Here is a 17,900-nt window from a genome sequence, read left to right as displayed (position 1 = left end):
TGTTGGCTTCCTCTTCCTCATTAGTCTGTCCGTTCACATCCAGATATCAGGGCCAAAATTCCGAAGCTCATCTGTAGCCAGAATACACTAACAGAGATGATGGTACTCAAGTTCAGGATTGATCCACCTCTATCCCTAATTAGCTATATTCGTTTGGGCAAGTTCATTAAACTTTTGAAGCTTCAATTCTTTCATCTCGAAAAACAGAACACTTACCTCTTAGTGTGAGAATAAATGATTTATATATAAGCCTTCTGTGTATCTCAGAGTTCTACACAAATACAAGGTCCTTGTGGTGTAAAGCACTATTCAAGCGTAATGTCCATCTCCTTGTGATATAGCAGGATATATGCATAACGACATTATGTGGGAACTAAAGAGTAATCGAAACATTAATCGTGCACACCCCCAAATCCTAATGGATAACTCCATAGACCAGCGGTCCCCAACCTTTTTGGCACCAGGGACCGGTGCTCCTGTGAGAACCTAAAGCCTGACGATCTGAGGTGGAGCCGAGGTGGTGATGCTAGCGCTGGGGAGCGGCTGCAAATGCAGATGAAGCGTTATTCACTTGCCTGCCACTCACCTACTGCTGTGGTGGCCTGGTTCCTAACAGGCCACAGACCTATACCAGTCCACAGCCCAGGGAGTAGGGACCCCGCCACAGACGACCCCAGTAAAACTACCACTAAGATTATTTTTTACTCGGCAAGAGATTAAAGTTCTTATGTCAACAATAAGCAAAAAAACAAATCCAGAAAAATTCATAAAAATAAGCAAATAAAAACAATATGGGAAGGCTAGCCATAACAGTTACTAAAAGTACTATTTTATTAACCATGACTAATTAAAACAATATGCTAATGGTGCATGAATAAACAAATCAATGGGTTCGAATAAAAAGACCAGAAATAGACCAAAATACATAAGGAAATTTAGAGTATGATGAAGATGGCATATCAAATCATTTAGGGAAAAGCGGTTTATTCAATAAATGGTATTGAGACATGTAGCCATGTAGATGAAAATAAATTAGATCAATCTTTTACTCCTTATATCAAAATAAATTCCAGATGTGCCAAAAATTAGACAGTAAAAAAAAAAATCATGAAAGTACTACAAGTAAATATTAGAGAATTTTAAAAATCATCTCAACATGGAGTATGGCTTAGAATGTATGACAGACACAAAGCCCAGAAACCAGAAAAGATTAAATTGACTTAGGAATTACCATTCAAAAACAAAAGACAAGCTTGGGAAATATTTGCAAAGCATCTCACAGACAGGGGACTGATTTTCTTAGCATAATAACAGCTCCTCAATGAATCCATAGAAAAAATAAGAACTCAATAATTTTTAAAAAGCACAAAGGATAAGGTTGGGAGATTCACAGAAAAGCAAATAGAAATGACTTTTACATATATAAAGAGATACTCAACTAATTATTTCATAAGAGAAATAGAGATTAGAACTATAATGAGATAATATTTTCCATTGATAAGATTAGCAAAGTTCACAAAATTTAGTAAGAAACTGAGCAAGATTGCGGCGAACCAAGAAACACACGTTGTGCTGGTGGGAGAGTCAGTTGGTACCTTGGCAATAGTTAACATTTTAAATTCTGTCTCTAAGAATTTATCCTACTTAAGCATGTAGAAAGTCACCTATGAATGGGGTTCAGAACAGGCATCCCCGAGATGTGCCTCTTTGGCATGTGGATTATTTTGAACTGGAGGCAATCAGACCCTGTGGGCTCAAGAGAAACTTTTATTTCTCCCTTGAAGAATTTAAATTGGGGGCCTTGCCCATAATAAGAGTTATCACCAGATAAAAACTTTTTGAGACCCATGTATATGGCAAGGCAAACACCTAATTACTGAACATCTGTTCTTCTTATTGTCCTGTGAATTGCCCTCTTCCCCTCTGAAGCCTCGGGCATCTTAACCTCACTCCTTAGCTCGGAATGTCATATTTACCTCATTTCCCCCCTCTGTCTCCAAACCTCTCATGTACGTGGGGTCTCTGACTCTCTGGTGTATGTGGGGTTCCCATGTGCATGAAATTAAATTTTATTTTCTCCTGTTAATCTGTCTCATGTCAATGTAATTATTAGGCCAGCTGAAAGAATCTAGAAGGGTAGAGGAAAATTTCTTCCTCCCCAACACCTATGTAATTCTAATTACAGCATTCATCAAATTGGCTAAAACTTAGGCTTGTTATATTCTTGGCAGTATTCGAAGTGCTTGGCATGTTTTTATGGAATCCTCACAAAATGCTCATAGGTTAGTGTTATTATTCTTCTCATTTAGATTCAGAAATGGAGGCACAAAGAGGTTAACTAACTTGCCTGAATTCACACTGCTACTGAGTAGCGGTACTGGGACCCAAACGGGTAGGCTGGCTCCAGAGTCTGCACATTTATCCCTGTGCTTAACTCTCTGACGCAGTGACAAGTCGAGGACACCCTCAGTGTCTGTCGAGAAGGCACTGGCTGATGGAGTACAATGTTGCCATTAAAAAGAAGGAGGTGGCTCTTATGTTCTAAGAAAGAAAGAAAGAAAGAGAGAGAGAGAGAGAGAGAGAGAGAGAGAGAGAGAGAGAGAGAGAGAGAGAGAAAGAAAGAAAGAAAGAAAGAAAGAAAGAAAGAAAGAAAGAAAGAAAAGAAAGAAGAAAGAAAGAAACTCCAAGAGATATTGTAAAGTGAAAAGGACGAGCTGCTAAATGGATTTCTGCACCTGCTTTATTCATGCACAGTAGAGAATATGTGAGCGTTTGTGCATGTGCGTGTGTGCATGTGCGTGTGCACACCTGTAGTTGCGTGTATTTAGTATGTCTCTGGAGGAAAACATTAACTGGTCCTAGTGCTTACCCCTCAGCACTTGATAACTGAGGGGCTGAGAGGTGGGATGGAAGGAAGTGGGCTTCCCCATAAAAGCTTTTGTGTAACTTTTGAAGTTCTTCATTTACCTGTTGAGCATCTTAAGGGGACCCAAAACCTGATGCTCCCATTCCCCACCTGAATTCTGAACCCACTGAGAAATAAGGAAGAGGATTCAGCTCATAAAGAACAAAGTACCATCTTTATTACAAACTTAGTCTGCACTGGAAGATAGAGCATATACTGGAGCTGCTGACAAGTGGGCTTCAGATCAGTGGACCCCATGATCGATAGGGCAGCACCAAGGCAAGCCTCCTCCCCACCCTGCAGCCAAACCAGTGCTCAGCTGGCCCCAGAAGTTGCAGAAGAGATCACGTGCTCTCTGAAAGCTGTACCCAAAAGATCAAAAAAAGGAAGAAGAACGGTACAGTAAGTACACCCAGTTCCTTCCCCTAGACTCACACCGTACACACGTCACTCCAACTCTGATGGGTGTCATCGAGGAGTGTCACCCTAATTGGGTGTGGTCCACAGGGAAGGAAGCCGAGTGGGAGATAGGGAGCATCCTCCACAAATCTCTCATAAAAATTTATTAAATAATATTTTTAAAAACTAATATAAGGAAATTAAAGTCCAAAGAGATGAAATAATTCATGTAATATCTCCCAGCTAGTGAGTGAGGGACCAACATTTAAGTCAAGTCCCCTGACTTCAGATTCTTTGCATCTTGCCTCCACACCCAGCTGCCCAGAGCCAGGTGCAGTGGCAGACGAAGCAGAAAGGTAAAGTCAGGTGACACAATCCACAGAGCACCTCCCTTCGGAGACACAGCAGCTGCATCTGACAGCTGGATTTTGAGAAAGGAGTGGGCTGAGCCCACTGTGGGTGTAAACAAGTCTGGGAGAAAGACGGGTTAGGGAGACAGACTTGTGACCAGGTCATGGCACAGCAGGGCGGCCAGCCCCATGAGGGCAGCAGAGCACCACGAATGCTCTTCTCCTGTGGCTGGCTGTGGGAAGCATCCTCAAGGGAGGCCTCTCTTGCTATCAGCTCTTCCTACACTCTGGGCTGACATCAAACATTTCTGCCAACCTCGAAGCTAGAAGCCACATCAGCTTTCCAGTTCAGAGCCTGCGCCTTACAAACAGCTACAAGAGGAGGAATGAGCCTCGTCCTGTGGCCATGCACTTGTACGTGAGTTGTCCAAATAATTGTTGTTTCCTCTGTTTTCTTGAAGCTTCCCATTTTTAATAGCACAGCCCTATGTTTACAAAATCTTGTTTTTTATTTTTTATTTTTTTATTTTGTCTCCCTATTATGAAAACATGGGCAAGCAGCCTTCCCAGAGAATGAGACGAGTGAGTAAATAATCGACTATAGATTGAAAAGTTCTTTGCTAGGTAAGGGGAGAAAAAAAGGCTCTCGAACCCTGGATCATAGACGCAGAACAGACCTGAGGGATTCTCAGGGGAAGTTGTAGGCCAGACAGGTAAGTGCGAATCCTCCGAAGCATCTGTAGACGGCTTGGTCTGTAGCCCTGGAAGACGGATCTCTGCTCTGTTGCTTTGTGTCATAGGATGTCCTGACCCAGCCCCACCTAGAGCATTCTTTGCAGAACCAGTAGGCTTGAGGCTCCTTTGAGTAAGTTTAGTTTATGGCCGCAGGGAACGGGTTGGGGTTGTTTTGTGGCGAAAGGAGAAGACAGCGCTTTTGATGTCGTTTGATCGGAGGCTCTGGGCTGGAGGGGGCCGGGCTGTATGGAAACACAGAAGTCGGCGGGAAAGGAATGGTGTCCACTCTCTCCCCTTCCCACCAAGCTGTTGACTAGCTCCGAGTTCCCTGCCTAGGGAGAGAGGGGTCCTTTAGGGTGGAAGCTGAAGGGACTGTGTTCACGAAAGACTTCATGAGAACGTGGACCTGCACGTGCAGGGCATGCACAGGACCGTGCCAAGAGCCACCTCCCCGCCCCACCTGACGACCACCCGAGTATCCTGAGCACTGACGCTGGCCAGCACCCTATTAGAAGAGACCAGGAAGGAAGTGTTTTATGGGGGCAGCAGAGGCAATGATGGGGAGACCCTGGGAAGTCCCCGAAAGAGCAGGAGCGACGCCACGCGGGGGGAGAGGGCGCAGACACACGGGTGGGGGCGAAGTGTCTTGGTGACCCTGGCATTCGTTACGGTGTAACCCCACTTGCAGCCACAGCTGCCGATGCCTCGGTCTTGATGTGTGCTCCCCGGTTTGAATGGATATTTCGCCGAAGTCATCACACTTGGGTTTCTCACTGATCACAGCGGCATCCATTCCGTCCCGCGGCAGTTTCTCACGCCGGTCGGTCTTTTCACCAAGAGAAGAATCCGAGAACCACGGATTGAGCCTCTCGCCTTTTCTTTGGGTACGACAGCATGTCATATCGATTCAGGAACCAATGGGAATATCATACTTTAAAACAAACTTTTCCAGAAGTGCTTTTCCGTTAATATCCTGGGAGAAGTTAGTCATACTTCGGAGTTCACTCAACACTGGTTAGGAATCTATTGGCTCACAAATAAAATACAAGTGCTCTCCTGCCCGCCTCATGGAGATTTGGCCCCATGTTCTTTGTGCGTGAGAAGTGAGATCTGGAGATGTTATCTGCCGGCAGCCTTGCTCGGTGGCCTCGCACAGCTCCGCTGGCTGCCGCTGTCCTTACCCAGCTGCCGAGGACTGCTAGCAAGGTTAGAGGGTTCTTCAGATACCAGAGAGATCAGAATCAGTCCCCGAGATAGGGGTGGGTTGTCATGGTGATTCTAGTGCAACCTCACTTTAGTTGTGAGCTGAATAAAAGAAACCTTCGGTCACATCCGTTCTGCTTGAGCCATCTCCTTTGGAGTCAGGACGCACGGGAAGGGTTTCACAGGTGGTCTGCTTTGTTAGAAACGGAAAGGAAAAAGTAAGTGGAGATCCACCGCCCGCCGCTGCTGAGTGTTTTCTTCAGCGGTAGCGTCCAGCGCTCTCAGGAGGGGCTGGATGGGGACTAAACATCAAAGTGTGTTTCCAGGGGCTGAAATTGGCTGTCGCTACTTCGGAGCTCATTGGTGGGAAGCTTGGAACATGGAGCTTGCATCAGCCCTCGTTGCACTTTGGTGATACAAATGCAGCTGGACTCGTGCAGAACCCACGGACGTCAGAGGCGGAAGAGACCTTGATTCAGGCTGTCGGGCTTCAATTGCCTGAGTGTGAGGGAGCAGCATGGCTAGAAAGGGTTGTACCGCCCCTCGCTAAAAGGAAATAGGGTTGGGTTCCATTGCCAAGTGTCTCTGCTTCACAGTACTCACTGTACAATGGACAACTTACACCCTGAGTGTGTGTGTGTGTGTGTGTGTGTGTGTGTGATAGTTTGTCTCTCTCCCACTCTACATTATAAACTCCATGACGACACACGCCATTTCTTTGGCTCATCTTTGAATCCCCGACGTCTAGCACGGTCCTTGTTTATTGAATGAATGAATCGAATGCGTGAATGAAACTTCCTAGGAAGTATGAGAATGGAGTCCTCAAAGTCATAGAGAAGAAAACAGGCCCAGAGAAGTAAAAAGCTACCCAAGGTCATGCCTTAAAAAAGCGACAGTGGTTTTTGCAAAAACTTAAACTACTATTGTGTCCCAAAGGGAGTGGTTTCGGGCAAACCAAAGAAAGATGTTGCTTTGTCTATACCCACCTCCTCCACAGCGCCCTTAGAGGATAAAAGGCCAGGACTGCTGGGGAGCCACTACTTTGATTTCTTAGGGCTCCTTGGCCATTGGGCCAGATTATCACAGGGCTAGTGTGAGAACCTGTGGCCTTAGCTTTGAATTTCAGATTCTCCTGGCTGCAGCCTTTGTTTTTCATTGACAGGCTTCTCCAGGCTTCTTTGTTCTCTTTCCTTCTCCGATAGGTTGTTTTTCTACATTTCCATATCCAGAGGAGGTTGAAATCCGTTTAGTAATTATGCCCACAATCTCTCCGCTGCCCAAGGTATTTCTGTGGCTTCTGAGCATAAAAAGAAAAAAAATCTCTTGGCCAAACAATGGCACTTGTGTTTGATGTTCTTTCTACCCTGTGTCCACTCGAGAGACGAGCAGAATCGCCACACGGTCGTCATGAGGATTTTGGCTTCTCCGATGCTGCCCCAAAGGAAAGGTGGACAGATCAGCACAGCCCCTTCTGAATGAACAGCCCCTTCTCTGTTTAGGAAGAGGGACCCCTAAAACCAGGTAGCTGTGAGGCACAGGGCTCAGGACAGAAGAGCCGAGGAGGAAACTTATCAGAGGCGAGGGGGTCACTGAAGAAGCTTGGCTGGTTTTCTGGCTTCTAGATAGGCCTTTACCTGCAACTGCCCCAGAGCAGAAGGCACAAAACTTAAAGGCTATTCCTCCCGTGACTCAAGACTGGGGCTGAGGCCCTCGGGCCTGTCCTCTTCCAGGCCTGGCGCCTGCTTACTCAGGGTCCCCACAAGCTCCTTGGACAGGAGCTTTGGCTTCTGGTCGCTCCAGGTGAACAAGACGTTGCAATCAAGAGTATGGCTGCCTCCCAAAGTTTGCCTGCTGGGAAGGCAAGTGGCCCCCCTGACATGGGACCTGAGGTATGGTTGTCTCAGGGCCTCCTTCCTCCCTCCCTGGTCTATACACACCCCACTTAGGAAGGCTATAGTGCTCTGTCTGTCACCTCTCATGGTGCCTTTGTCACTGTGAAGCAGAATCTCCCCAGGCCACCACTGTCTGGCTGGCTGCATTGGCCTCCAGGGGTTCAGGCAACAGGAGGGTCACGTTTACTCATCCGAAAGCTGTTCCTGGACCCCTTTCATTTTCCCCAATTACCCTCCCCCCATCCCATAACTGCAATTTACGCCTTCTGTTCCTTTGACTTCTCTTCCTTTTGGGCAAATGACTGATTATGGAGATGATCCCCACCTCCGTGATCAGCATGCAGATGATGAGAATGGACCAGGAAGCACAGACAGGTTTCATGTCCCTTGGGAGAAACCACCTTTTGGCTTTCTGCACGGGATCCTCTTCTCTGGGCCCTGTCTCCCCTGTCCTGTCCCTGTGCCCACCCATTTCCGGTAGCTCCTGGCAACTCTTCCTTTAGAGTGGCCCCCACCCTCCAGACCACCCTTGGTGGGACCTGGAGTGGGTGTCTGATGGAGCTGGGCTGAGCCCCTTCCTCAGAAACTAGCCTGGGACCAGAAGTAGGAGAAGCCAGTCTCAAATTGGCTAGGCTCTTGAACGAGGGAGAAATAAACTCAGGAGCTGGGCATGGATATGTTTCCCCAGGGCAAGAATGAAGCATGAAAGGACAATACAGGGAGAAGGGGCGCAAACACACACCGGAGTCGCGGATCAGAGACAGAGACAGTCCCGCCGACACTCCTGGCCGTTTCCGAGGATGGCCGCATCCGAGGATGGCCGCGTCCCTGCGCTTGCACTTCTGAGACTCTGTCCTCTCTTTACGATGAATCCTCTCCTTTAATTAAAATAGTAAGAGGTCATCTTTGCTGCTTGCGACCAAGAGTCCTGAACTATATTCTTTTGAAAGAAATCGCATTGATGATAAATAGCTAAGGTGGAGAAACTGCATGCCGCCGGAAGGTGGTAGGTGCAGCAGGTGCAAGTCAACGTTATGTCTATGTCGTTACGTCGTGTCTTGCTGCGCCCCAGGATGATTTGCTTCCTAAGTCACCGCTCACCTGGAGTGACCTGGAAGACCTACAGCTTCTCTTCTTGCTGCCTGCTGGGTCTGCATCGAAAGGAAGCAGGTCCTTTGCCAGGCCCAGGCTTCTGTGGCTCTGTGTCTCTGCTTGTCATTCTCTCACTCTCCGGAGAAGGAAACGCAAGGTCTCTGGGAAGTTCGAGAGGCTGGCGATGTTTCTTTATTCAATTTTCTATAGATGGGCATTTAGGTTGCTTTCATAACTTGGCTATTGTAAATAATGCCACAATGAACATAGGGATGCATGTATCTTTTCAATTGAGTGTTTTCAATTTTTTTTTTTTTTTTGATAAAAACCCGGATGTGGAATTGCTGGGTCATATAGTAGTTCTATCTAACATTTTTTGAGGAACCTCCGCACTGTTTTCCATAGCAGCTTGACCAGTTTGCATCTCCACCAACATTGCGGGAGGATTCCCTTTCCTCCACACCATCACTGACACTCGTTTGTTGATTCGTTGGTGATAGCTATTCTGACAGGTGTGAGGTGATATCTCACTGTGGTTTTAATCTGCATTTCTCTGATGATTAGTGACATTGAGCATCTTTTCATATTTCTGTAGGCCATCCGTAGGTTCTTTTTGGAGAACTGTCTCTGCCCTTTTTTAAATTGAATTGTTTGCTCAGCAACGGTAACATAAAACCAAAGAAAGTACCAAGAGAAAAGGAACTGGATTGTGTGCAGATAGATATCGGTACAATGCCTAAGAAATGAGTAACGTACCAAAGCAAATAAAAGGCCCAGAGTTACAGAGAATAACCAGATATGTTTATTAGCATTCTGAGTATTCCTTGGTTTTATTGGTTCTGTTGCTTCTTCTTAAAGAGAGAATTAATTTTCACTCTTTAGACGTGTAAATAAGAAGGTAAATGGGTAATAAGAATAAGCCAATTAATCATTAAAAGTATCTTTTAGAAATACAAACCAAAATGTTTACGGATGAAGCAATTTCATGTCTAAATCTCAAGATAATTACGGTAGGGGAAGTGAGCGGGGCCATAAATGAAACTCAGGAGCTACAGTTCTCTAGGATACCAGAAGATCCAGAACAGGCAGATGTTTTGTTTTGAAGGAAATGGTCTCTTTAAATCACTTTCCCAAAAGGGCAGGTGCTAAGTGTTGCTACAGCAACAAGCTTCGAGGTGGTAAATTAAACCTCTGTGAAGAAATCATGTGGGACTGAGAACTAACTAGCACTTCCCCCAAGTCTCCAACTGGGCAAAGGTGGTTCCTGGCAGAACAGTGTGCCAGAGTCACCAGGAGCCCCAGAATAAACTCAGGGCTTTGTCCTGGAGGGGCATTAATTAAAAGCAGAAGCTAATTTAGGGGGAAAGCCTCAAATCAAATAAGGGGATACCATTAAGAAAAAAAACTGAGGAGTGGGTTGAATTTTTGAAGAAAAATACCCCCCAAGACGTTGAAGGGGAGATTGTTGGGACTAAAGTCACCTCCCACTCCCAGGGACCCACAGGACCAATGGATTCCAGTCTTCTGCCTCTAAGATATGATTGTGAGTGGCACCAGGAAGTGGATGTGTGGGACAAGTAACTCAGACTTCCCAGATAGCATTGATTCTCCCTGCAGTGACAGGAGGAGAAACACGAACCCTTCTCTGAAAGGAAATGTTAACAAGATAAATATAATTATCATTCCCTAGCCTAAGATTGGATGTAGGATAAACTTTCAGGCTGGCTAAGAATTAATAAAAAACATTTACAGCGTACTTGTCCTCTTTGATGTGGTTTAATTGAAATCCCAGCTTGCTGCTCTCATCAAGTTCATATATTTATTGTCTTGGGAGTAAGAGTCTATGGCTGCAAATTTGAATAGACCAAACCAGAGATACTATCTTGAATCTCCAAAGCCACACTCAGTGTTGAATGATGTGACTAGATATCTATCCTTGTCTGGTGTCCTGATTAATGAGAGATCAACAATAGGAACTAAGGCAAAAACAAACGAACGACGCAACAGTCCTCAGGCTTACAAATCATAACTTGTGCTCATGTATCTGCTAATTGTACATGAGGTGAACTTCAGAGTTTGGACTTTGGAGGAGTTACAAATCCCTCTTCGTGTCTGAGCATAGGTGGTTAGAAGCTGGGGTTCTCTCACAAGGCAGGGATGGGTTTAAATCCTGGCTCTACTACTTGTTAATTGTATGACCATAAATAAGTTACTTAATCTCTCTGTGCCTCAGTTTTTTATTCTGTAAAATGGATATTGTAAGGACCTAAAGAGATAATGTATTCCAAGTGCTTAGTGCATAGAATATGCTCAACCGATATTAACTATCCGGGGTCTCTTTTTGCCTCACCCCAACTACTTCTATTAAAATGAAACACCAGAGGAAATAGTAGGACTCAGCTCTAGAGAATCATTATTTCTCTAACGATCAATGAATGGCTCACAAATTTGATAAATGCTCTGACCAGCCCAGGAAAAGGGAGAAGTGTGTTCTAGGGGAAAGGGTGAGGGGTCCCAGAATTCACACAGGTGAATGTGCCACATGGCTCCAGGTAGCAAGCAGGATGAGTGCCAAGAGTAGCTAGCTGAGTTTTTAAGCTCCAGGTGACCCTTACCCTCAGGAAAGAGCTACACACAGTTAGCTTCATCATTTATTTACTCAAATACATGTACAGGTGAATCCAGCAGTTTAAGCCTCCCTTAAACTCAGTTCACTCCTTCTGTTACCACCATCTCCGAGGTATCTGTTGAGAGCAGTGTCCTCTGCTTGGTTCCACCACGGAGTGGAACTGAGTCACCATCACAAATGCATCCAGCTCAAATGGTGCCTTCTGTTAGTAAGTCAACGAGGCATCCATCAGATTCCATGACTTCTCCGTCTGAGAAGGAGGAACAGTAGAACATTGTCCTCCAGTCAGGCATTGAGAAAATTGAATTAGAGAAGAAGAACAAGAAAAAATATATTGAATTAGAGCAAGAGGGTAGTAGAAGAGGTACAATTAGAAGCAGCCAGCCAAGTGCTCTCCTCATCAGTGGAGGAAATCAAGGATAGGAAAACAAACTCTTAGCCCACATGGATTGTCCCTCAAATGTGTGTTGATGTTAAATCTGAAGGTCAATGGGACAGACGGTTGCCATCTGTGGATAACTACTCAGAAGTCTGTTCGACGTTTGGGTCCAAGGAACTGGAGGGCCGGCAGATCATATAGGCTTTGAGGATCAAGACATAGGTTTCCCTGAACTTTTTTATTTTACAAGCGTAGACGATAGGGTTCATCATGGAGTTAGCATGCGACAGCAGGATGCCCAAGTTCAGCACAACTGTTGGCACGTGGCCGTTAAAGTAGATGATACAGTTGATGATGCATAAAGGCAGCCAGGACAAAGCAAACAGGAAAAGAACCAGAAACAGAGACTTGGCCGTCTTGAACTCCCGTCCATAAAAGGCACCTGTCTCTTTGGAGCCAGGAACGTTCTGACTGAGTTTGTTTCGGATGACACAGAAGATGTCGAGATAGATGGCGCACATGACGACCAGGGGGATGAAAATCCAAGTGAAGAAGCTGAAATAGACCATATAGTCCATCCTGATGACAGAACGGAATTGGCAAGAAAGATAGGTAATATTTCCGGGGTACCCTGAGGTCAGTTTCATGTTCCAGCCAAACATGGGCATCAATCCCACCAGGAATGACAGCAACCAGCAAAGGCCCAGGGCCAACCATATTCTTCTTTGAGTGGTGACCCTTCTGTATCTGTTTGAATGGAAGAGAGTTGGTGAGTTCACAGTAGGACTTGCTAAAGTGTTGGGGGAGACAGAGCTGAGAAAGGAGACAGTATTAGTATTCCATGATAATTTTGGCTAAATTCTACTGGATATGAAGACCAAATGAGCAGACAATGCTTAGAGAAAAATCCACAGGCTTCTCTGGGGGACTTTCTAGAAGTACAATCTAGAATGGATCAGAAATATATTACCTAGACTCAAGTGCTTGCATACCCCCCTCACAAAGTTCATTTCCAGCCCAAGAATTCTTGGGAGGTAAGAGTAATCTAAGTCCCCTGGGATTGCCCACCCGTTGAGAAATGATCTCGTCAAACCATGTTTGTCTGCTGTGCTCTGCGTTTTTTGGTTTGTTGGCCTTTTCTTTCTTTCGTTCTTTCTTTTGGGGGCGGGGCTATCAAACTGATGTCCGTTAATAACACCCTGTCTCCCCCATAACCCTTCTTCTTGTGCCTGGCCTGCTTCTCTTCTTGCATGGATGCCCACACTTGGTGTTTGAGTTAAATGAATCCATGGAGTTGGGAAGGTCATGTCGAAATGCTTCTGGCACCTTAAAGGGCTCATCCAGTGAGAGCCGCCATTTCTCTTTAAACCATCCTTCCTGACAACATTCTACACAGATAGCAAGAAGGAAACTGATTGTGTTAAGTACTACGTACTCAGTAGACTTTCTTTCAATGAAATCAAATAGATGAGAGAGATATTACCATTCGTTTCATTGATGGTGATAGTGGGAGTTACAGTTACCATTTACTGAGCATAGACTGTGTGCCAGACATTTTTCTAAGAGCTTTCTATGTGTTAACTCACTTAACTTTATGAAGAAGGTGCTATTACTGCTCCAATTTTATAGGTGAGCAAAATGAAACAGACAAATCAAGCAACTTGTACAAGCTAGAAGTGGTGGAGCTAAAATTGAAAAGAAGTAAGGCTGAATTTGGAGCATTTTAACTGCTATGGTACGATGAGGAACTGAAGCAGAGAAAGCTAAACAACTTGCCCAAGATCAGATTTTAAGATCTGAGATTTGAACCCAGGCTTGTTTCTATCAACAGCTTGTCTACGGTTCTCTCACTACGTTCTTTCTCTCAGAGAGGAGAAACGTGAGAGCGATCTAGTCAGGGCGCTCGGGGGAATTCAGTTTCCCCATGTGGTGGTCTGTTCTGTTCACATGGTCACATGTGCAGTGGAGAACTTTTCTGATCCCCTTCTCAACATGGAAGAGGAAGCAAAGTTAAGATAACCTACATTTGCAAAGAACGAAACCATCAACATATCTCCTGTTATTCTTATCTGTCTGTTTCTTATATAAGTAGCTATCATTTCTAACAGTCAAAAGCATTTTTTTTTTAACTAAAGATGCATCAAGCTTTTATCATCTTTAGCTCTCCTGGCTAATAGAACATAAACATTTCCATAGCCAGCAGAGAGGCATTCTTCTGTTTCTAGTTCCTGAGTTTCAGCTCCTCGTGACTAAACTCCTCACATGCCAATGGTGAAAAGAACCTCTTTCGAGCTCAGAGGCCAACTTGAATTTGTTTACACTCAAAAAGTCTGAGATCTGAACTTTGTAGCCCCATCTCCCAGGCACCTCTATCCCTGCCTTATACCACCCCTCTTCAAGCAGATTACCTGACCGTGAGCTTGACCCGCAGGTATCGGTCCACAGCAATGGCCAGCAAGGACATGATGGAGGCATGAGTGAAAATCAGCAGCAGGCAGGCCATGAGAAGGCAGCTGTAGAAGTGGATTGTGATGCCCAGGCTGACGACAACGGCCAAAGGCATGACCAGCACCCCAACAGCAATATCAGCCAGGGCCAGGGAGACAATGAAATAGAAGGTGGTGGTCTGAAGGCTGGGGTTCAGCTTGACCACCCAGATGACCAGCACGTTGCCCACTATGGCGCAGAGCCCAATGACAATCTCCATGGTGATGTAGGTAATGTTGGTCAACAGCAAAGTGGTGTTGTTGACAAACATCTTAGTTCCCAGAGGAGCCTCCCAGGTGACAGACGTGAATGTAGCTCTTGCCAGAGTTCCGAATGCAGCAGCAAACAGTCTGAAACTCACAGTTCACCCATTTCTTCTCTTCTCCAGTGGCGCGCTCTCTTGCAGGACCTTCCCTCCTTACAGAGAGCCCATCACAGGACAGTCACTTCCAGCCCCTCTGCAGGCCACATATCACCAGGTCCCTGGAACCTGGAGGACAGTTCTATGTGGGCTGAATCTGACGTGCTGCTGCTCTTAGTTCCCCAGACAGTTGTTCTCAAGGCGTCCGCCCTCCCCTACCCCTGAAGGGCTTCTGAAACTCTATCAAGATAAGCAACCCTTTCAGGGTTTTTTCAGGAAGTGAGATGGGCTGAGAGGAAGCACAGAGCAGGAACACTCGACAAGGAGATGGAAAGAACAGAGGCGGGGATATGGATGGCCGGGAGACTACTCGCCGTTCATTCGGCCAGGACCGGATTAGAGTGTAGTTCTGGGTGGGAGAGGAGCAGGGAGCACTGTAGTATTTTGGCTTTCTGCTAGCTTAGCAAACAACAACAACAACAACAACAACAACAACAAAACCCATGACAATGAGGCAAACAGGAGACAGACAAACAAGAAGCAGACTTTGGTGGCAGCCTCTAACCTTAGCCAGAATTTACTCTTTCTAGTGTGTACAGCATGGAGACTGACTGTGTATGTCCCCCTGAAATTCCTATGTTGAAATCTGCTCCTAAAAGCGATGTTTTTTGGAAGTGGAGCCTTTGGGAGACTACTAGGTCATGAGGGTGGAGTCCCCATGAATGGGATCAGTGACCTTTTTAAAGACCCCGCAGAGCATCCTCACCCATCCACCATCTTTGAACCCGGAAGTGGGTCCTTATCAAACACAGATTCTTCCTGTGCCTTGATCTTGGACTTCCCAGCCTCCAGAACTGTGAGAAATAAATCTCTGTTGTTTTATAAGCCACCCACTCTTTGCCGGGCACAGCTGGAGCCCAGCCTTTGTATCAAAGTCTTTTGCCAAAGGGACAAGCTAAGATTCCCTGCTCGGAAGAGCAAATATCCAGCACACCCTGTAAACATCCCATTTGCCGTCACTCCGTCTCTCCTCCTCAGCCCACACACCTACCATGCCCTCACAGCCTGTGTCAGAGCTATTTAGGAACCACAGGACAACAGGATGACCAGCCGTGGAGAGAGGAGGGAAAGGATGATGTGGACACACGATCATATGGCATAACCTTCCTTCTACCTTCCTGCCGCAACCCCGACCCCTGCAGGAGCGGGTGTCTGTCTGGGAATCGGGTCCTACCACTGAAGTTGCTCACCGGTTCTCAGCTCCTGGGAACCAGACACTTGAAGGCAATTGTTACTTGGGTGCTTGTCAGTGCCTCCCAAAGGGGTTATTTAGAGAGACAGCAAAAGGAAGAGTCAGACCTAAGCCCGTGCAGTGGATTGAGGGATTTATAATATTTACCTTAGAGCACCAATCTATGCACAGTCAAAAATAAAATTTAGCAGTAACCAAGTGTCGTTCTGGGGTTTGCTACTGGCACTTTTCGCTGGGGCACTGGCGAGTCGCCTCGGCCAGGGGCCTTCTGCGCCTTCTTTAGCGTTTCTGCTTCTTCATCACCCATGGGGCCCTGCTGCAACACCAGGTCAGCCCGCCTCTGTCCGAGTGCCATGCTTGCCCCTCGGGGGCCTGTCGCGTCTTCCCGAGGGAATAACGGGGCCGCCCTCGCTGACTGCGCTTCTGTCACTCCAGCATTTCACACTGCTAGCTGTGCCCATGTCCCTGCTCCGAGGGAACCCGAGAAACTTTGTCAGCTTCCAGCGCGGCCTCATAAACGTCTCTACTGCAACTGCTTTTGTTATCTGTTTCTGAGGAGGAAGTTGCAGAGAGCAATTTCTAGGAGGATTCGTGCTAATGGAACAAGCCGTTCTCAATACACAGCGAGCGATCTTTGAGTCTTGATGACTCGCTGTAAAAAATGCACCCTCCCCGCAACCCTCAGCACCCAGGAGCACCAGAGAACCTTGTGAGAGAAGGACCCTCCGGCGGAGGGACGAGTCGCGTTGCTGCTTGCAGTGCTCGTGCAGCTGAGGAGTGGTCTTCTTGGGGAGCTTGGCAGCCCAGGGTCTGCTCGCCTCAACCTGGGGAGGGGGGGTTCTGAGGAAGGAAGGGGTGGCCAGTTTCACAGAGGAGTACTGATGTTTGCTCTAGGTTTGGGAGCTGGTCAGGCAATGGACGGCTCCTGCACTTAGAAAGAAAAAGATTGTGGCCCTTGGGTGGCTACGGGCCTGAGCCATGGGGAGAGGAAAGGCGGTGGAGGCCAGGAAAAGTGCCTGAGCCCCGGGTCCAGCCCATGGAAGAGGCCTCAGGGGTGGAGGTGACGGCAGGAGCTGGAAACCTGACTGGTGTGTGTGTGTGTGTGTGTGTGTGTGTGTGTGTGTGTGTGTGTGCGCGCGCGCGCGCGAATTTTTGCCCCTTTCACCTCCTTTAGTGCCCATGTGAGTCCTTTGGGAACCAGCCCATCTCAGCTGGTGCAGAGCCCAATGACAATCTCCATGATTTCGAAAGGAAATGGGTTTTGTCCAAGCACCAGTCACAAGAGCAGCATGGAGGGGACAGGGTGGCCCATGGGGGAAAGAAGAGGCAGGGGACAGACTTGGGGCCACTAACCAAGGCTCCATCTCCCACCTGGGAATTCTGTTTCCAGAATTCTCTGCACAGACCTGAGAAATGTTCTCTCTTGAAGAGGGGAAGCCGCCCTTTCTGTTTTCTGAGCAGAAAGCCCCTCGCTGCTCAGGGCTGGGTAGGGTGGCGTTGTGATTCGAGGGGTACAGGGAAAGGCTTTGACAGTCGCTTAACATTTTGGCCTAAGTGGGGCCCTCATGCCTCGAGTGTCCTTTTCATTCTAGATTTAACACCAAAAGGCAGTCAGGGAAAGAGGCCAGAGAGGCCAGTCACAGTCGGCCGCCTGGCTCCCCCACGACGGCCCACAGCCCACAGCCACGCCTGGTTAGGTAACTTCCTTCGTCGCCTCTCCTGGAGAGTGCAGCAACCACCTCAACCGCCTAACCCAAATCCAGATGCCAGTCCCCCAACCCCGCACCCCCAAAGCCTCCGTGTTGCCCTCAGAATCAAGTCCAGACTCCTTGGAATGGTGTAAGGAACCTTGGGGATAGGGTCTCCCGGCCCCTGCAGCCTCCCGTCCCCTGGTTCCACTAGAAGCCCTAGCACCGCCATGCTGAGCGCTCCGTGGCCCAGACGCTCTTCTCCAGCTGGGAAGGCCCTTCTGCCCCGTGTCCACCTGGAAAACAAGCACTGTTCCTTCAAAGCTGTTCTCGAACAGGATCTTGAAAAAACGAAGAGCCCCAGCCACCTCCCCTTCTGGGACCCCCATGCGCTGCGTTTATCTTATAAGCTCTGGAGGGCGGGGACCTCCACGACGAAGTGTCTGGGCTGGCGCTGGAACCCAGGCCCCTGGCTTCAGAGCGCAGGCTCCGAACCACAGCCTTCCCTAAACGCACGAGCATGTGAAC

The 17,900-nt window shown here is 47.2% G+C and overlaps 1 protein-coding gene across 2 annotated transcripts; it reads right to left on the bottom strand.

Moving 5' to 3' along the window:
• Positions 1 to 10,520: 10,520 nt before the first annotated feature.
• On the bottom strand, positions 10,521 to 17,404 carry LOC107499863 (adenosine receptor A3). Of its 2 annotated transcripts, XM_036235082.1 has the most exons (3): positions 16,391 to 16,503; positions 13,993 to 16,235; positions 10,521 to 12,331 (listed from the first exon to the last, which is right to left on the bottom strand). In XM_036235082.1, exons 2-3 carry the CDS (start codon positions 14,340 to 14,342, stop codon positions 11,725 to 11,727), a joined length of 957 nt encoding a protein of 318 aa, XP_036090975.1. In that variant the 5' UTR covers positions 14,343 to 16,235; positions 16,391 to 16,503; the 3' UTR covers positions 10,521 to 11,724. The 2 variants fall into 2 exon arrangements, with proteins under 2 accessions (XP_036090975.1, XP_015979910.1); XM_016124424.2 differs by having other exon boundaries at positions 13,993 to 17,404.
• Between the last annotated feature and the right edge of the window lie 496 nt (positions 17,405 to 17,900).

Source organism: Rousettus aegyptiacus, unplaced genomic scaffold, assembly GCF_014176215.1.
Source record: "Rousettus aegyptiacus isolate mRouAeg1 unplaced genomic scaffold, mRouAeg1.p scaffold_m13_p_17, whole genome shotgun sequence".
Lineage (NCBI taxonomy): Eukaryota > Metazoa > Chordata > Mammalia > Chiroptera > Pteropodidae > Rousettus > Rousettus aegyptiacus.
This window is presented reverse-complemented; position numbering and strand designations above follow the sequence as displayed.